At 42.3% G+C, this 19634-nt stretch overlaps 2 protein-coding genes and 1 long non-coding RNA gene across 3 annotated transcripts; 2 read left to right on the top strand and 1 right to left on the bottom strand.

Annotated features, from left to right (window-relative positions):
- Nucleotides 1-82: 82 nt before the first annotated feature.
- Nucleotides 83-16892, bottom strand: LOC110386536 (uncharacterized). Its single transcript, XM_038017508.2, has 10 exons — nt 16724-16892; nt 15946-16142; nt 13855-13961; nt 12947-13302; nt 11882-11993; nt 10615-10867; nt 7252-7439; nt 6706-7075; nt 5808-5921; nt 83-3104 (listed from the first exon to the last, which is right to left on the bottom strand). The coding sequence occupies exons 2-10, from the start codon at nt 16132-16134 to the stop codon at nt 2820-2822; spliced, it is 1974 nt and encodes a 657-aa protein (XP_037873436.1). The 5' UTR covers nt 16135-16142; nt 16724-16892; the 3' UTR covers nt 83-2819.
- LOC134200708 (uncharacterized) lies at nt 14050-15166 on the top strand. The gene is made up of 2 exons (XR_009975735.1): nt 14050-14623; nt 15000-15166. It is a non-coding gene; the product is annotated as an uncharacterized LOC134200708 (long non-coding RNA).
- A 404-nt stretch (nt 16893-17296) lies between the features above and the next one.
- On the top strand, nt 17297-18376 carry LOC101738954 (NADH dehydrogenase [ubiquinone] iron-sulfur protein 3, mitochondrial). Its single transcript, XM_004933644.5, has one exon. It carries the CDS (start codon nt 17452-17454, stop codon nt 18247-18249), a length of 798 nt encoding a protein of 265 aa, XP_004933701.1. The 5' UTR covers nt 17297-17451; the 3' UTR covers nt 18250-18376.
- The last annotated feature ends 1258 nt before the right edge of the window (nt 18377-19634 follow it).

The following is a 19634-nucleotide window of genomic DNA, read 5'->3' as shown; positions in this document are numbered from 1 at the left end:
GGATGGGTATTAGGGGATAATGGCGACGCACTGCTGCATCGAAGTAGCAACCAGTTGTAACTTTGGATTAAAATAATAAAAATTCACTTTAATTCTTTAATTAAAAAAAATTGTATGTATCACAGCTACATATAAAATAACAAATAAACGATTGGCGCTCACACTGCGCTGTACTTATACAATACGTACTTACAAATATCATTCAAGCCTCTCTGTTAATACCGTCCATAACGCAAACTCTGATTACAGTGTGAAGCTGCCCCTTGCGTCTCGGCGCGCTCAGGCGTTACGGTGCTCGGTCACGTCTCGGGCGCCTTCGCCACGTACATATACGACTATTAATCCTTGCATACATACAAATGGTCATCTTGGATGCATCCTATTACTAAGCATAAAGGACCCTAAAAGCCGTGGTTCTCAAATCGACCATTCATGTCATACTATCTTAGTGCTAACGGGCTGCGTAACAACTAAATCTGCACAGGTGAGTAACCCGTGAAAATCTTAAGATTAATCTTACAATTATTACCAAACTGTCCCAAATCACACATAAGATCACATTTCTCAAACAAAAAAATTAAACAATCATAAAAAAAACCGACAGGTTCTTGTCAACCTTTGCAATACGGTTCTGACTAGTGATCAATACCTAGTGATCAGCTTGCACGGGTTAATTGAAAACCTTTTGATTTTGCTGTTTGTTGTCACATTGTAAAAAACAACACAAAGTTTTTTGAATCTTAAAGACTACACCTTTTTGAAAAGACACCTTGCCAACTTCAAAATTCATCCGATCAAACAATATTAAAACATTTACGCTCCTAGTTTGGCGGCAGTATTCAGTTCACCTACTAATAGACAAGCTAAAACTTTGTGATGATAATCAAAACAATCATAGGCTTCCACTAATATTCGCAATGTAATGATTGATGGGTAACAATAGTGACGAGCTTCGTTATTGATCAATATCATGTATTTATAACATAAAAACTACGTGGATAATTACTTGGTACAACTAGGTACAATGGTGTGAACAAAAATAATTCTTATTTTAGCCTTATGACACATAAAGATATAAAAAGCTAACCGCATTGACATTTTAGTGCAAAATATTTAAAATAACTATGTTTCAAAAACATTGTGGATGCCAGCTCTGACGCGCGACTGGAGTTTACTGTTTATGCGCGATTTGAATACATAACAGGCAAAGGGACAAATAAACTGATCGCTTATAATACTAAAAGTAGGTATGTACATTTATTCTTATTCACATATTATATTGATTCAGTTAAATATTATACACAAATCGTCTTTACGCATTAAAAGTGTATAATTTCCAAAAATATTCAAAATTGAGTTAATATGCGGAATCATTTGGTATCACCGGTATTTTTCTCATAAATACTGTCAAAAGAGCGTAGATTAGTTTTTTTTTTTTTTTAGTTTACCCGTATTTTGACTACTATTAACAAAATTAATACATAATTATCTTACTTTATTTTTAACTTTACTATTATCTTTTTTTTACTGTACTATTATCTTACTTTAAAAGACAGATAATGTAACTGGTAAAAAATAATGAATAAATGTTGCAAAGATGACTAATATTAAAAATATCACATGTTAAACCTTTAAAACACTCTCCTGTAAAATTAGTAAGTTTTGAGATTATACAGTTTTAATGCGAGAAGACGAAATAATACTCGTGTTCCCATCTATTGTGAGGTGCTATAAACGTTATTTATAATTGCTTAGACATCATCATCAGATTAAAGCGATGAAATAAATGACTTTGGACTAACATTTCTTACATTGTTAATTTTATTCAAATTATCATTACTGCCATTTATGCTGAATCATTAGCTAACAGTCTGTAGCACAATAGAAATGTCAAGTAGACGTTGTAGTGAACTTGACGGTACATGGGACCCGACAGTTGGATACAATACGCTTTGACGTCTATGTGTTTTAGCCAAGTTTATCAATTTACTTGAATGAAAAAGATAACACTCGATTTTACTTAACATAGTATAACTTCGTAAAATGAAAAATATTCTTATGAAATAAAGCAAAAAACAAAAACAAATAGTAGCTATAATCTACAAAAATATGAACTAGTCAATAAAAGTTAAATTATAACAAAACATCGAAATGATTACTTAAATGCATAAAATGAGGTAACGGTTTATTCGTCGAGATTCAAAGGTGGTCTACGTTAGTCGATCCTACGACTTGCACTTTAATGTCTATTTATTCGCATTTTATTAGTTTAGACAGCAGCCTCACAGCCCTACTCACATCAAGACTGGCTACATTTTCTGCAATATTCTTTACAAAGTTACAGATACAATGTGCACGATTGGAAGGCAATGAGGTGTAGATCCGCAGGGGATATTGTAAAAATTCGCAAAAGACAAGGCATGAATGAAGTGGTATTGCAATGGTTTAATAAAGTAGTAGGAATTTCTCGACACCCCTAAATTAAACGGTATTATGTAAGTACTGGCATTTTTAATGTCAAGCACGACATTTTATATACCTGCTGCCGGGACACGAAATTCTATATTTAAAGCGATAATGTACTCTCAGTACCATACCCCCGGGTCTCATTGTGCGTCCCCCTCTACCATACACGCCCTAGGCACAATTCATTACTCTTTTCAGGTAGTCAATTATCAACTGACACGTCACTTTACATACACGCACACACACACTTAATTACAATTATTAATTACGAAATCGATAAATTTCAGCCGAAGTCATATAATGTAGATTATGTAACGTCAATTAATAAGATCAAGTACGAGATCTATGAATGTTCAGAGCGGTTCGAAGCCGGGCGGGGGCTGTATGTTGTGCAGAAAAAGGAAGGGAGGCACACAGGGAGGCCAGAGGAGGGGCGGGGGTGGCGGGGGTGGCGGCGGGGGCGACGGGGGCGCGGGGGGCGGCGGCGTGGGCGGCCTGTCCACGGGCACGTGGCGGCGGTAAGCCTCCACATAGTCAAGGTCGATCCCGTCGCGCAGATACCGGTGGATGTCCTCGTAGTTGGGCGTGTCTCCGGACTCGAGCGCCTCGAATACCGGGTACAGGTAGGTCTCGGGCGTCTGCAAGCGTAATGCGACCGGTACAGACGGGGCACGGCCGAGGTTATATACCGGCGGCTGTACCCCAGCCCCCGCACACCCCCTCATTCCGCTAAGCTCAACGACGTTGCAAAGCTTCCGGATATAACCTCGCCGCCGCCGCGCGTCCGTGTCACGCACAGGTTAGCACACAGCCGTAGCAGCTCGTGGGAACAAGTGCACTGAGCTTTAGTCTCTTTCTAGCTAGCTTCGGGTCTCTACACAATCAATTTGGCATCAATGTTACATACCTATGTATATTTGAGCACAACTTTTAAAAATAATTCAGGCGGATAAACTTTGCAAAGCCGAAGCTAGCCGATTCAGGCTGTTGTATGTAATAACAATAATTTTCAAACTAATTTACTAAAACGCAAAATCATACTGACGTTAGATAAGTTTTCGAAAATGGATGGTCATCATGGGGTCAACGTGACCGGGGTGCAGCCGTGCCCGAAGATATAACGGTCATTTATTTTTATTTCAAAATAAATAGAATCATTTTATTCGCTATAGACCGGAGGCTTAAGTACATGTTTCTTGGAACCGCAATGTACACTGAAGACAGCAGTGGAAAGCGAAGTTCCGTGCCCAAAATTCCAATTGTGTGTGAACACGTGCTGGCGTGTTCTTGAACAGAACCACCATAGCACATCTCTCGATATCTCCGCGATAACTAAACTGGATTATGTTGATTCTTGTTGTTATCGCTCGGGTTCGGGATTATTTTTAATTTGGTTAAGATCTGTTAAGTATTCCCGACCTCAATTATTAACATTGTTATCACGTCACGTGAGTCAGTGCCACCAATATGTAATAACCCTAGGGATTTTAAAAAAGCTAAATACTCATTTTGCATATTCTTTAAAATTTTGATTTACAATAAAGCAAACTATAACAAACTGGACGGTATTGTTTAATTAATCTTAAATTAATTTATAGTTAAAAAAATGATTTCTCATGAATAGTTCCAGCATTTGTATTCCAATAATATACGTCCATAGGCCTGGATGTGGGTGGGCAGAATGGCGCTGAGTGATTGCCTCGGGCGGGACTTGGATGAAAGCGTGGAGGTTGAGGATGAAAGAGAATATTTAAATAATTTGCGTAATTACCTCTTGAGAGTCCGCGCGGGTAGGTACCACCACCCTGCCTATTTCTGCCGTGAAGCAGTAATGCGTTTCGGTTTGAAGAGTGGTGCAGCCGTTGTAACTATACTTGAGATCTTAGAACTTATATCTCAAGGTGGGTGGCGCCTTTACGTTGTACAAGTCTATGGGCTCCAGTAACCACTTAACACCAGGTGGGCTGTGAACTCGTCCACCCATCTAAGTAAGAAAAAAAAATAGAATTTACAATAATATTTAAAAATATATATATTAATATTCCATAATAAAATTAAAACTGATCAATTAAACAAAAAAGTTAGATCTAGCACTACTAATATTTTTGATGGCCGATACGAAATGTTATCTACGTAGGTTACAAGAGGAACTGATCGAGAGGCCACTCGGCTAACGGCACTCGCTATTCTTAGGGCTTTTTTAGTTTTTAACACGAACGCCACGCGACCCACCGGTGGGCCTAGCGTACTGTGGCATTCAGGCCAAAATCAGGGAATCAGTATTTTTTATCAACTTAAGATTTTCCTTCTAAAATTTAAAAATGCGATAATTTGCACGGAAGATATTGCGACTTTTTTGCGTTAAAAGGCTATAATCTTGATTAAAACTATAAGTTTCTGTTGGATTTGAAAACCAAGGCGTTCGGTTCAGCTAAAGGGCCACGCGGTTCACTTCCGTATGCGTTTTGTTCGATAGCTAGGTACAATCTGTGGCTTGTAGGACTCACGGGTGACCTTCGTGGCCCGAACGCTTCAGTAAGATGAGGCTCACCGGTGAGCACCGCGGCCTAAATGCAAATACTTGGTTATTCATGTGGCGTTCAACGTGTTAAGCTTTAAATTTGTACATTTATTTTCTTGCAAAATCTTTAAAAATGTTGAATCAATTTACTGTTGGATCTTATGAAGGTTATCCGTTGTCTGTGTTGTGTGTTCATGTAGATGTGCGTCATTCGGGTTTGCGAGGGTGTCTTCAAATAAATCAGTACTGAACAAATTCTCGTAGTCGTCATGGCCTAAAGCGTACTTGTATCGAGCGATGTTACTGAGCTGATGTCTTGTGATTAAAAATAAACTTTGCGCAATCACTAAACCATTGAGACATGTCTCAGGTGGAGATGCCTGTGGGGGGCAGCGGACGGGCCCGCGGCCTATTGGTATAACGCCAATTGGAACATTTACGTCCTCAAGTAACGGCTCGTTGCATGCTGTACTGACTGTACTGCTTAGATTGATTCCCGCTAACTATTTAACTTTTTACTCAGAGCCAACTTGTGTCTCAGAAACCTGTTGGTGACGTCGGGCGCGGCCGGGACTGCTTTGACGCGAGAGTGTAGAGCTTTGATCCGAGCCAAGCGAGACGACGACGCGTCCGACAGAACCGAGTGTGCGTCCGGACACTCCCACTCCTGCATGCGCTGCGGCGAGCGCCCCACCAGCTCGGAGGCCGAGGCGGACACGTCGCTGCAGGCGTCGCGCTCCGCCCCGGGGCCCGCGGGCCGCAAGCCCGACAGCGCGCCCAGCAGCGAGCGCAGGTCCAGCCGCGGCGGGGACACACTCACCGTGAGCGCGGAGTCGGCGCGGGGCTCGGCGTGCCCGGACTTCACCAGCTCGCCCGTCACGCACACGTCCTCCTCGCCACTGGTGTCGATCAGGAACACCTCCATGATGTTCTCCTGCAAGCAGCGTCCTGTGCACTGCCGCGACTGCCGCGACTGCCGCGCCGCAGGCGAGCGGCGGCGAGGGCGTGCACGAATTCAAGTAACAACCATAACGCAATGCCATTTTTTGCGCTTGTAGTCAGACAACTGTGGTGGTAATTGATCACCATCGCTCATGGATGTCAGCAATACCGAAGGTACAGCCAAGACCCTGCCTCCAGCCGAGGACACGACATAGCTCTCAGGAAGCCCCGGAATAATTAATTTTAAAGATGAATGACAAATGAGATCTGAAATTCCCCCATAGACCCACTAACTCAATTAGGAGCAGGAGACTACACAGAGCGATAAAGATTTTAGTAAAGATCGTGTCACATGAAGGTCGGGAACCCTCCACAGACCGGGCTATGAGCACAGGCGTATTACATACTAGTGATGGCAGAATGATGCTCCGAGTAGTTTTTTTTTTTATTGCTAGATGAGTGGATGAGCTCACAGCCTACCTGGTGTTTATTGGAGCCCATAGACTTTTACGACGTAAATGCGCCACCCACTTTGAGATATAAGTTCTAAGGTCTCAAGTATAGTTACAACGGCTGCCCCACCCTTCAAACCGAAACGCATTATTGCTTCACGGTAAAAATAGGCAGGGTGGTGGTACCTTCCCGTGCGGGCTCACAAGAGGTCCTACCACCAGTAATAAAATACTCCGCTCCGCTCCGCTGTATACGTGTCGTTGGTTGAAAACTTATTTATTAATACCTAATTTTATATATATAGATATATCGACATAGGCTACCTGGTGGTCCACGGCCACGACGTGCGCCACGAAGGGCGTGTCCCGCACGAGGTTTAGGAAGTGCGCGGCGGCGGGGCGCGGCCAGCGGCGGCCCCGGGCGGCGGGCCGGGCGCCGGCCAGGCGGGCGCGCCACGCCTGCGCGGGCAGCGAGCCCCACGCGCGCCGCAGCGGCCGCAGCTCGGCCACGCGCGCGCGGCTCACCGTGCCGTAGTCCACGTGCCGCACCTTGACCAGGTCGGCGTCCAGCAGCTGCACGATGAGCGCGCGGTGCCAGTGCGCGGCGTACAGCGCGGCGACGTAGTGGCCCGCCCGCACGGCGCCCGCCGCCAGCCGCCGCGCCTCGCCCGCGCCGCCCGCCCCGTAGTACGCGCTGCAACACGCGCCGCAACACGCGCCGCCATCAAATATCTTCTCGACATTATAATGGCACATTTTACATGCTTTTAAAACCCGTTTCGATAAAAAGAAATGAATTTTCCAAATAAAAAGGTATTCTTTTTAGTATACGATTAAAATGTCCCTCGCAGTAAGCTGCGCTGCACTCACTTCATTTCGTCCATGATGTTCTCCATGGCAATGTTGTAGTGGTCCCCGAGCCGGATGAGCCAAAAGTGCGAAGGGGAGTACACCTCCCCCACCAGCACCTCGAGCAGCGCCCCGGGCTCCGCGCACGGCCCGGGCGGCGGCACGCTCTCCATGTACTGCAGACAGTCCGACGGGAACACGTCCGGGTCCTGGACACACATCCTTCACACTGACAAGGAAGGATACTCCCCGTTCACTACCCGGGGCGCACACCGGGTCCTTACACAATCCCTTAATCTTTTTACAATCGAATCCCTGCTCCGAAACACATATTTATAACTAGCAACCCGCCCTCGCTTCGCTTCGGAAACATTAAATTTTATTACTGATAGCTGAGTCCCGCGATGTTACCCGCGGTTATTGTCGTATCGCGGGTGACGCCGCGGGGCAAAGCTTGTCTAAAAAAAGTAGCTTAAATTACTCCTTATATCATCAGCTATCTATCAGTGAAAGTCCCGTCAAAATCAGTCCAGCCTTTCCAGAGATTAGCCGGAACAAACAGACAGACAGACAAAAATTGTATAAAATGTTATTTTAGTGTATGCACCGTATACATATTCATATGCATGTAGTAAAAAGAGGCTATTTCAATATTACAAACAGACACTCTAATTTTATTTATATGTATAGATTAACATACAATATATATAGTAGTCTCAAATAAAATAAACCTCCTATAGTTCGTTCGCGTTAAGAATGCAATGAGTCATTATTGTTCGCCGGCCTAACCCCACCCCTAACCGATCAAATCTTTTCAAATAACAAGGTCAAGTTCACAGCGACCAGTTGAAGACATAGCTTTGAACGCAACGGTTGTGCCCTGTATTTGTGTTAACTAATTTATGTGTATTATCTATGTGAATTATATATTTTTTAAATGAATACCTCACCAATTCGTAAAAATAAAAGCGGTTCGGTAATTCAAAGTGGAAAGAGAAAAGTTACAATCTTTTTAAGTATTTTAAACAGTTTGATGTAAATGTGACTATGGACAGCATAGTACAAATATTTTAAGACGCAATTCGTTTAGTATACGCTGATCGATGGAAGAAATGCTGCGACCACGTCTCTTACAAGAAGAAAATACCAAGTGGTAATTAGATGACGTCATTGAACTCGCTGCAGAAAATTCTTTTATTATAAACACTAACGAGGATACTAGTGATAGTAATTAAAATATTAATGACTTAATTTTGATTTTTAGCTTTTAAGTGTATTTTTTAAATTCATCAAACTTAATCTTTAAAAATATAATTTGTTTGAATTTTAACACCACTGTGAATACACCTTTACCCTGCAGTTGCACTGGTGACTCACTGCATCTTAACGCGATCGAACTATATACGAGCTTGTTGAGGTGAGACGAACGATTTTACTGGTGGTAGGGCCTCTTGTGAGTCTGCGCGGGTAGGTACCACCGCCCTGCCTATTTCTGCCGTGTAGCAGTAATGCGTTTCGGTTTGAAGGGTGGGGCAGCCGTTCTAACTATACTGAGATCTTAGAACTTATATCTCAAGGTGGGTGGCGCATTTACGTTGTAGATGTCTATGGGCTCCAGTAACCACTTAACACCAGGTGGGCTGTGAGTTCGTCCGTGCAACCTTTTTTTTTTTTATTGCCTTTGTAGGCAGACGAGCATACGGCCCACCTGATGGTAAGTGGTCACCGTCGCTCATGGACGTCAGTAATGCCAGGGGCCGAGCCAAGCCGCTACCTACCATAAAGTACTCTCCGCAAGCCTCGTTTGAAGAAGGACATGTCATAGCGCTCGGAAAACACCGTGAAGGGGAGCTCATTCCAAAGCCGGATGGTACGTGGCAAAAAAGATCTTTGGAAACGCACTGTCGATGAACGCAGCGGTTCCAGATAATATGGATGAACTCTGCTCCAGTGGCGGGAGGTGCGATGATAAAAAGGAGATGAGGGGATCATCTCGAATAATTACTCAGAGCATTCCCCATGGACCATGCGGTATAAAACACAGAGAGAACCGAAGTCCCTCCGTAGACCCAGAGGTTCCAAGCAATCCGCGAGAGCAGGACTATCGAGCATCCGAACAGCCCGTTTCTGTATGGAGTCAAATGGAAGTAGCTGGTATTTGGGAGCCCCGGCCCAGAGGTGAGATCAGTACTCCACGCGAGGTCGGACCTGCGCTTTATAAAGCGCAAGTCTCTGTCCAGGCGTGAAATACCGCTTCGCTCTGTTGAGGACTCCCAACATTTTAGAGGCCAATTTGGCTTTACCTTCCAAATGACTCCGAAACTGGACATCGCTCGAAATATGGACCCCCAGAATCCCGATACTCGCGGAAAGCTGCAAGGATACTCCTTGAAATTCCGGCGCCATGACAAAAGGATCCTTCTTCGCAGTGAACGCGCAAACCTGTGTTTTCAATGGATTGAACTGAACTGAATTCAGTTCACCCCATTTGGAGACCCGCCCCAGAGAGTTCTCCACTTCAGACACAAGTTTTAATGACTCGTGTACAACGCTTCGAGAGAGACTCTGATGGGCGATATATCGCGCATCCCCCGTGCTGTCATCCGCATAGCAATAGCAATGCATGCCATCAATAGATAGCATGTCATTGATATGCAGTATAAAAAGCGTGGGGGAGAGCACCGAACCTTGTGGAACACCAGCGTTGATGGTCATGGTATCGGAGCAGCAGCCGTCGACGACAACTGTGATGCTCCGTCCATCCAAAAAGCTAGCGATCCACTTGCAGTCCCTCAGGGATCCCGTAAGCTGGAAGCTTCGATAGAAGTGCCCTATGCCAAACCCTGTCGAAGGCCTTCGCGATGTCAAGGCTCACAGCGAGAGCTTATGTGTGAGGTATACAAGAAGATCGCCAGCTGAGTGACCATGACGGAAACCGTACTGCCGGTCACTGATCAGCTGGCGATCCTCAAGATACTTAAGAAGTTGGATGTTTATGATTCGCTCCATCACCTTGGACAGCAAGGAAGTTATCGCGATAGGTCTGTAATTCGAGGGGTCCGACCGGTCACCCTTTTTGGGGATAGGGTGGACATGAGCAGTCTTCCATGAAGACGGAACCCTGTTGGTATTGTACGAGAGGCGATATAGACGCGTTAGCGCGGGTGTCAATTCAGGGGCGCATGTTTTTAGAACCACTGCGGGGATGCAATCCGGCCCACTCGACTTATGGACATCAAGAAGCCGAAGCTCCTGCCTGACCGCACGCTGTGTGATGCGAATCTCAGGCAAGCAGCTGTCACTAAGCAATAAAAAAAAAAAAAGATGGTCGAATGTATGTGTACTTGAAGTGACGTAGCGTTTCTTAATAAAATAAAAACGTACAAATTCGATGCCAGGCAGCGCGTCCTCGGGGTCCACGTGCGCGCGGCGCGGGGGGCGGGCGCGCGGCGGGGCGGGGGCGGGGGCGGGGGCGGGGGCGCGGGCGGGGGGCGCGGGGGCGGGGGCCGACAGACTCAGCAGCCAGTCGCCCGTGTCGTGGGGCCGGCTCGCGTGTATGCTCTCCAGAGCGTACACCAAGCTGATGATGCTCGTATACCCGTAACGTGTGAAGTTCAACTCCTTCTTGTAGCGATCCCTGGAGTCAGAGTGAGACTGTGTGTAAAGAACCGCGTCCAAAAACTGTTTAGAATTTGCATTATATGTCATGTCGCCGCGTGTAGAGTAAGGACGCTGCAGATATGGGCGAGACGTGAGGCGATTAGTAAATCTCAAAAGAAAAAAATTACAAAAATTGTGTCAAAAAATGCTATAAATTTCAACTGTTCATAGGCCGAGCTGTTGAACCTTTTTTTATGATTGAAAGATTACTGGTGGCTCGGAGGCCTTTCCAGTTTCACCAGGACAGGTCGGCGAGCAAAGGCTCAGCCAGGAGCGGTGGGATTTGCTAACAACTGCCCGAGCGCCTCCGAAGGAGACCTAACAACTCAAGAGCAATTGCTTCGCGAATTAATCTACTACCGGATCGGAATCGCGACCCGCTGAGAAAATCCGGCGAGAAACTCAGCTGATGCATGGGTTAGGTTGCACGGCGACCTCTTTATCGAGTTCGACGAGTACGGTTACCGGGGTTCCTCAGCCTGCTCCTAGCGTTACAGTTGAAGGTATCTAATGCAAGAGTTATTGGATCTGATGGATCCGTAAGGCGTGTCTAGGGCGACGATGGTGACTTGCTCCTGTGTGATCAGGATTCGGGGAATAGTCAGCGGCGGCAATGATAAGGTGATTATCATGACGCATAGCCTTATCGAAGTAACGTTCCGACACTGACTTCATGTGTTTGCGGATCGATTCGAGGCCCAGGTCAACGTGCAGGTTTTTTTTTTTTTATTGCTAGATGAGTGGACGAGCTCAAAGTTCGGTCGACGTTCCTCGCGAACCACGGAGCCCCGACGGCTAACTAGCAAAGGCGGGATTGTAGGGATTGGAGAGTGTCTGTGTGCGTGGGCCGCGTGAGCGAACACCACACTCGTGTAAGTCATGATCTGTTGAACCTGTATTTGTGCTCATGGATGCTCAACATAGTAACCGAGCAAACTTCACGAGTATACCTTGCAGAGAAACTTATGCAAGCAGCTGCCAAATGTCGCACCTGTACAACCCTATCAGGTCCGTGCACCAGATGCCTTCCGGATGTTCCGCTACCAGATCGTAAATTTCTCTCTTCAAATTTTCCAATTTAACCAACTTTGAACTGCTCGTACCTGGATAAATCGTAATTTACAATTACATGATAATATCCTATATTAGGTACATTTTTATAACATTTTTCGGATAGTAAAAATGAAAATCAGCTTTTTCGTGCCTGACGGTACAATTGTAACGTGCAGTGATGTAGGTTACGCGAACATTAGGACGCGCACTCACTAGCAAATCTGTTTCGGCTGTAAAATATATACATACATATCCTGGACCAAAAAAATTCCAATCCATTTGTAGAAGGCAACAGGGACACAGTCCAGGCCATCGGATATGTTTACCAACTTGTTTACACATTGTCCTGTAAAGGGAATCGTATTCTCGACCAAGACTTTTTAGGTAAGTATAGGCCAACGTTCAGAAGTGTGGTAATCATACACTATTACTGGGGAATGCGGCTAATAATAATTAAACATATTATAATTAGTGATTATATTATACCGGGGAGGTCAGAGTCGATTCACTTTCAACGGACTTTCGGGACGGAGTGAATGCTACAGATTTGCGAGAAGGGATTTACTTAGGTTTTTTTTTATTGCTTACATGGGTGGACGAGCTCACAACTCACCTGGTGTTAAGCGGTTACTGGAGCCCATAGACATCCACAACGTAAATGCGTCACTCACCTTAAGATATAAGTTCTAAGGTCTCAAGTATAGTTACAACACCACCCTTCAAACCGAAACGCATTATTGCTTCAAGGCGGAAATAAGCAGGGCGGTGGTACTTACCCGTGCGGACTCACAATAGGTCCTACCACCAGTTAGGTCGAACATCTGTTTGGAACAGGGCATTATTGAACCGAGTTCCGGTGAGTGATCTAGTCACTCCTCGTACCTACGCACCGTGACGTCACCCGGGAACAGTCCCGGGCGCGGCGCCACGCGAGTTCGCATCAGGTCCGGAATGACGGACCTCGGAATGGAATACTTGTCCGATTAACGACGTATATACTCACTTGAAGAAGACTGTCTGCCGGAATCGTTATCTTGCGAGGAGGTCCTGCCAGTACTCTCGTAACCCCAACTGCTTTCGCAGTCATAGGCCGGTATTCTCTTCCTCATAAAACTTCGTAGTGCATCTTGAGAACAAATCGTCGAGTCTTGGGTACTGACTCGGTGCTGAGGTGTGCTGTCCGCTGAGTCAGTATTGTCAGTCAGTTTCAGTTCAACCATTTTTTTCTCTACAGTGTTTTCCACATTTTTGGTCGCGGCTGCTTTCGGTTTAGTGTTTGGATTCATTTCTGTTTCTTTTTTGGCGATGAATGTATTAACTATCAAGTCATTCATTGGCACACTTTGTCTTTTACCTTTCCTGTAAATTAAACAATCTGTGTTGACAATATGACAACAGAAGTACACATCAGGAGTTCGCTGTCCGTGACCGCGAGCCTCACATCAGTTTAACGTTTGAAGTTTTGGGCCTTATTAGTTTAACGCACGTATCGGAGTCATGATTATAGGTTATCTTGTATGGTCGTGCTGAGTGGTGAGCAATTGGAGAGGCCTATGTCCAGCAGTGGACTGCTATAGGTTGATGATGATGATGATGATTTGCTGTTATTTTATTCAGTTTTGTATAGTTTTCAGTAAATAACAAGCAAGACTGAAGTTCTTTTTGGTCCATATTTTTAACTTAAGAACACTTTAACGTTGCGTGACGTTACATTCTCCTGTCAGCCAGTCTTTAAGATATTGTAAGAGAAATACGTCCCCAGCCTCCGGTCTCGGCAGTTCGACCTCACGTGTGAGACACGCGTGTTATCGCTAGGACGCGACTCCTCCCATAGTACTTATTTTATATATTGGTATATCGTGGTTTAGTTCAATTCCGATGGTTAAAACCTCACAAATCAATTATACTTACACTCTGACATTGGTGGGAGCCTTTTGCTTCCTAACAAATTTATCGATGTGTTTGAGATTGTCAGGAACTATCAAAGTGAGCACAGGGTTGCTTGATACTCCTCCAAACTGTAAATAAACATTTATTGATGAATTCCCCTAACAATATGGTGCACTTCAGTACATAATTAAAATCTGTTTTTGTAGGAAATAATCACTGATGACTGTATCTTCGATTTTCATGTTCTATCACAGCCACGCACGGCAATAACGTCATTTTGCTTTTACAACACTTTAGTTAATATTCGCTTGCACCATTCACGTATGTTTAAAACTACTTTTACAATTTAATCTTGCATTTTCTGACGAATCGTGTTTTACAATTTTAGTCGCAAACGACTAATCACGGCGACACACTGATCTTTATGAAATTTCTAATTAGAGCATCGTCCTAACTACCTCCAAATAATTTAGAAAAAATATAATTGTGTATATTTTTCTCGAAACTCAAGAGGATCTACCGATTTCTTGAAGTCTGTTTCATCTTAACGATAATAATATTCCAGGTGTTAGCTTAGGGCCAACCAACTTGTCCGTTAAAGTTTTGTCTCAATTTATTTCAGCTGCATGGTATACTTTTGTCGAATATTGTCATAGAATATTGCGTACTGTTGTCTAGAGCATGTTGACACACCGGAGACTTATACTAACTATACTAAGCAGTCACTCTCTTGGCGTCTCCAATATGTAGTATTTACCCATCCCATAGCTCACGAAAACGCAAGTAAAAGGTTGTTATAATGCCACTTTCCAATACTTAAGCTAATAAAACATTCAAAACTTAGGACACTGTTGTAATAAGCATCTATCTCACGGTAATCTAACACAGTGACTCATATAGTAGTGGAGTTTATATTAGTAGTTGATGATTTTAATTCAATTATATTTCATGTTTATTTATTTTTATTTATTAATAATACTGACAAATTTAATTTTAACTAAATTTTATTTTGATTCAAATATTATGTAATTGTATGTGAAATTTTAAAGGCTTAAGTGGCTTGAAATAAACGCATTTTATTTATTATTTTATAAACTTCATTACTTAAAGCTACTTTTACAGTTTGATCTCACATTTAACATTTTCATTTCATTATTTCTTTACAGATACTTTAGGGGTTTCGTGGTCACAGACTACTTGGGTGTAACACACACACAACACTACATTTTAATGTTGGGCTACATCAATTTTTTCTATATAAAAAATGACATTCATGTTTCTTTCTGTTGAAATAATAAAGTGAGAGCAATAAATGTAAAATTAAACAGTGAAAGTAATTTTATTTATGATGATTAGGGAATCTATTTGAATGTTTGCTTTGTCTGATAATAAGTAGTCCCGGCTATTGTGTGTTGGGCTTCAAAGTCAATCCCCCGTCAGAGTCAGTATACATATATCAGATACTTGAAATTCAGGGTCTGGATGTTGTTGTTGTAAGTTATATGGGTTTCCGGTAATTAAATCATAACACTGAAGAAAATCTGAATTTGGAATGTTGAATGTAAAATGTTAATTATTTTTCACCAAAAAAAGGTTGAATCAGCTGATGTTCACACGCTGGCTTTTCTTTAAATTATAAGTTCACAAAATAGAAGTAAGTAATCTTTCCTTAGAAGATTAATCTTCTATAAATGAAAGATGTACATCATTTATTGTTAATATATTGATTGACTCCAAGAACTTCAAGTTATAAATGATACTTTTTAATTTTAAATTTTATGTACTTCTTCAATGAAATAATTAATGTTAAGACATTAACTACCACTATGGATTTTTCATAATTAGAGCAAAGTTTATTTTAATCATGGTATATATTAAGAACTTTAATATTATTAATTGTAATACTAATTCTTGCTTCAAGAGTCTGATAGTGGTTGTGGTGATAAATTGTAAGGTGGGGCAGTGGCTGTGATGTTTATGTATTATAGTAATTGTGTGTGTAACGGCAGTAAGAAATTTGCCATCTTTATCAATAAACAGATAGCAACATACCACACTATGCAGGCAGAAATTATTACTACCAACTATTGAACTCAATTCACAAAATCTCACCAAGAAACAGTCACTGCAGCGTTCTTTGAGGAAAGTGAGTAGATCTCGATATCCATATTTGGCTATTGGTATGTGCTCTCCCATCATACTGCGGTAGTCCCTCAATAATGAGCGTAGGTCCACTTGCGTAGGACTAGACACCACAAGGGACCGCAGGACTCCCTTCAATTTTTGAAGATCCTCCTCCATAATTGTTTCTGTTGCAATTTAGAAAAAGAGCCTAGTATACTCTTTCACCCATAATTTTTTAAAAAGTGTCATTTCAATATAGTTATCTTATCTTTGTAAGCATTAGAAGATGCTATACAAAATGTTTGTTATTTTAAGATATCTAGAACATATGTATGCATAGAGCCTTCTAGTACAGTATACTTGCATATAACAAGTGTACTAATGTTAAACATTGCATAAATGTGTACCTACCAAGAGTAAGGTTTTACCCAAGCACTCAATATGATCTCTTGAGAATAAATGTCATGTTGGGCACATCTGATCAAAAATAAATTCAAGGTAGAGTGAAATTTTCCAAACCAAATGGATACCAGTATAAATGGATTCCATGGATACCAGTTACCACAGGGTCAGAAGCTTATTTTCGGGCATCGATAATACAGTAGACAGGTAAGAGGGATAAAATTATAAAATTGGTTGTATCATAACCGTGACAATTTATACATAATAAATTCATTTTGATGTTTCGCAAATTTAACGAAAACTCGACACTGTTATTAATTTCGAAAACAATATATAAACAAAACTTTAATAGTAATCGTCATACCTGTTGATTTCGCCTGAAAGAATATTGTAATTTTATGTAGATTTTCATCAAATAATCCAATAATTGCTACAATATTAGTGTATCTATTGATTGCATTTATGGTATTCTTTTAAATAATTGCTTCTGTTGTCTTTAAATAATGTTTTTTATGGTTATGTTTAATTCTTCTATTGGATATGCAAAGGAAACATAGCCCATAAAGAAAACTGTTATAATACAAAGCCAAATCTTAAATTTAAATAAAATGAAAGGGATTTAAATCAGATCTACTTTATGTAACTATACTTGAGACCTTAGAACTTATATCTCAAGGTGGGTGGCGCATTTACTTCCTAGATGTCTATGTGCTCCAGTAACCACTTAACACCAGGTGGACTTTGAGTTCGTCCACCCATCTAAGCAATAAAAATAAAAAGATCAGATACAACAAAACCGTTACATACTGTTCTGTAGAAAAACATTCTAACTGTAGGATAATAAATGTAGAAGAGAATAGGTAAATTTTTATAATCCTAAAATCGTCTAAAATTTTTATTTATGAATTTCGATCCCGTTTGTTCTAGCGATCCTTCTTCAAAGATTTACCTTTCGGGCCGTGTACTGTCTAGTGTGTCTAGTGTCAAATAAAACACAAAAGTCAAAGTCAACTATGTAATGTTTATGTCGTTTCCTAAGATTTTCGATCGAATTTAATTACGTAAGGAATTAGTTTATTTTGCTAGAACATTATGTCCTTCTTCTTAAAACGCACTATTGGTGCGGGAAACGGCGTCGGACGAGCTATTTTAAACAGTACCAAAATACCTGGTGTCCAGCGCGTAGCGACAAAATCTACCGAAAAAACCCCAGTACAAGAGACACGACCAACTGTAGCCAAATTAGATCCACTGCAAAAGGCGCAGCTCGTCGACTTCGGCAAATATGTAGCTGACTGTCTACCCAAGTATGTGCAGAAAGTACAGCTGACTGCCGGCAACGAACTAGAGGTGCTCATCCCTCCGGACGCAGTCATCCCGGTTTTATCCTTTTTGAAGGACCACCACAGCGCTCAGTTTGCAAACCTTGTCGATATCGCTGGCATGGACGTACCCTCGCGCTCAAACAGATTCGAAATCATATATAACATACTTTCTCTACGTTACAATGCCCGAATAAGAGTCAAAACTTACACTGACGAGTTGACTCCTGTAGACTCAGCCTGCGATGTATTCAAGGCCGCAAATTGGTACGAACGAGAGATCTGGGACATGTATGGAGTATTTTTTGCTAACCATCCTGATTTAAGAAGGATTTTAACAGATTACGGTTTTGAGGGGCACCCTTTCAGGAAGGACTTCCCTCTAAGTGGATATGTAGAAGTTCGTTATGACGATGAGCAGAAGCGTGTGGTGGTCGAACCCCTTGAGTTGGCACAAGAGTTCAGACGCTTTGAACTGAGTGCACCATGGGAGCAGTTCCCTAACTTTAGAGCCAACCCTGTAACAGAGGAAGTAGTGAACCCGTCTGAGGATCAACCAAAAAAATAACAATCCATAACTGATTGTGCAATTTATCTGAAATGTAAATTTTAGTAACATCTTTCTCGACTTATATTAGTTCTGGAAAATATTTCAGAAAATTAATCTTACAATAAAGAGTAAAAATATAAAGAGATAATGCCTATTATTTTTTCAACCTTTGTTTGAAACAATTTTTGTATTGTTAGATAATTTGTTAAAATTGTAGTGATATTCGGATGACAAGTGGTGATGGTCCTATTAGTATAGATAGGAAATTAGCTTACCTTCCAGCTAATGTAGATATTACTAAAGACCATTTACAATAAAATGAATACTGCAGGGATCAATTTGTAATTTGACTGATGTATTTTTTTCCTACCTATGCTGATAGCCTTGAGAGGCTATATCGGCGTTACCCTAACGGGTAGGTGAGCTCTCGGGGCTCAAATCGGACGTGTTGCTAACACTGGCCCTAGCAAGAGCAGTGCTTCGCAGAATCTACCACCGGATCGGAACTACGACCCACTGAGAAAATCTGGTGAGAAACTCAGTGGGCTGTGTCTGAGGGTTAATTTGCTCGCCGAACTCTTCGACGAGAATGATGACCGGTACTTGAGGTACCTAAAAGCACCGGTAGTGGATTGGGAGGATCCGAAATGACGTCTTTTTGGCAACGGTGACTGATTAACATTCGGTCCGCAGGATCGATTATGTAGTTACCGCCGGCCACGACAGGAGAGTTTTCGTGTCGTGCCGCCTTCTCCAAGTGGCGCGTTGATGCCGACTGTATATACTTACTGATTGCGTCAAGCTCCAGATTATTATGGAGATGGACCGATGTGTTGATTTAGAATTGTAAAGCAAAAGTTATTGAATGGATATTTTGGCAGTTCTCAGTAATGTAGATGTGTTCGACATTTTTAAATTATGTTATTACTTAGATGGGTGGAGGAAGAGATTACGGCCTACCTGATGTTAAGTTGATACTGGAGCCCATAGACATCTACAACGCAAATGCCGCCACCAACCTAGAGACATGAGTTCTAAGGTCTCCGTTTTAACAATACAACGGCTGCCCCACCCTTCAAACTGATAAGCAATAGTGCTTTACAGAAATAGGCAGCGTGGTGGTACTGAACTTTTTTTTTTTATTGCTTAGATGGGTGGGCGAGCCACAGCCTACCTGGTGTTAAGTGGTTACTGTAGCGCATAGACATTTACGACATAAATGCGCAACCTTGAGATATAAGTTCTAAGGTCTCAAGTATAGTTACAGCGGCTGCCCCACCCTTCAAACCGAAACGCGTTACTGCTTCACGGTATAAATAGGCAGGGTGGTGGTACCTACCCGCGCGGACTCACAAGAGGTCCTACTACCTAACTACGAACTACGCAAAATATATTTTTTTCGG

Source organism: Bombyx mori, chromosome 19 (assembly GCF_030269925.1).
Source record: "Bombyx mori chromosome 19, ASM3026992v2".
In the NCBI taxonomy this organism is placed as follows: Eukaryota; Metazoa; Arthropoda; class Insecta; order Lepidoptera; family Bombycidae; genus Bombyx; species Bombyx mori.
This window is presented reverse-complemented; position numbering and strand designations above follow the sequence as displayed.

Bases quoted from the DNA above. Each gene is read 5' to 3' on its own strand.
- LOC110386536 (XM_038017508.2), bottom strand. From the start codon at position 16,134: ATGGAGGAGGATCTTCAAAAATTGAAGGGAGTCCTGCGGTCCCTTGTG. The intron at 13,962-15,945 runs GTGAGATTTTGT...GTTTATTTACAG, and splicing joins GCTGCAGTGACTGTTTCTTG to TTTGGAGGAGTATCAAGCAA. The intron at 7,440-10,614 runs GTACGTTTTTAT...ATGTGTGTCCAG, and splicing joins CGCTGCCTGGCATCGAATTT to GACCCGGACGTGTTCCCGTC.
- LOC101738954 (XM_004933644.5), top strand. From the start codon at position 17,452: ATGTCCTTCTTCTTAAAACGCACTATTGGTGCGGGAAACGGCGTCGGA.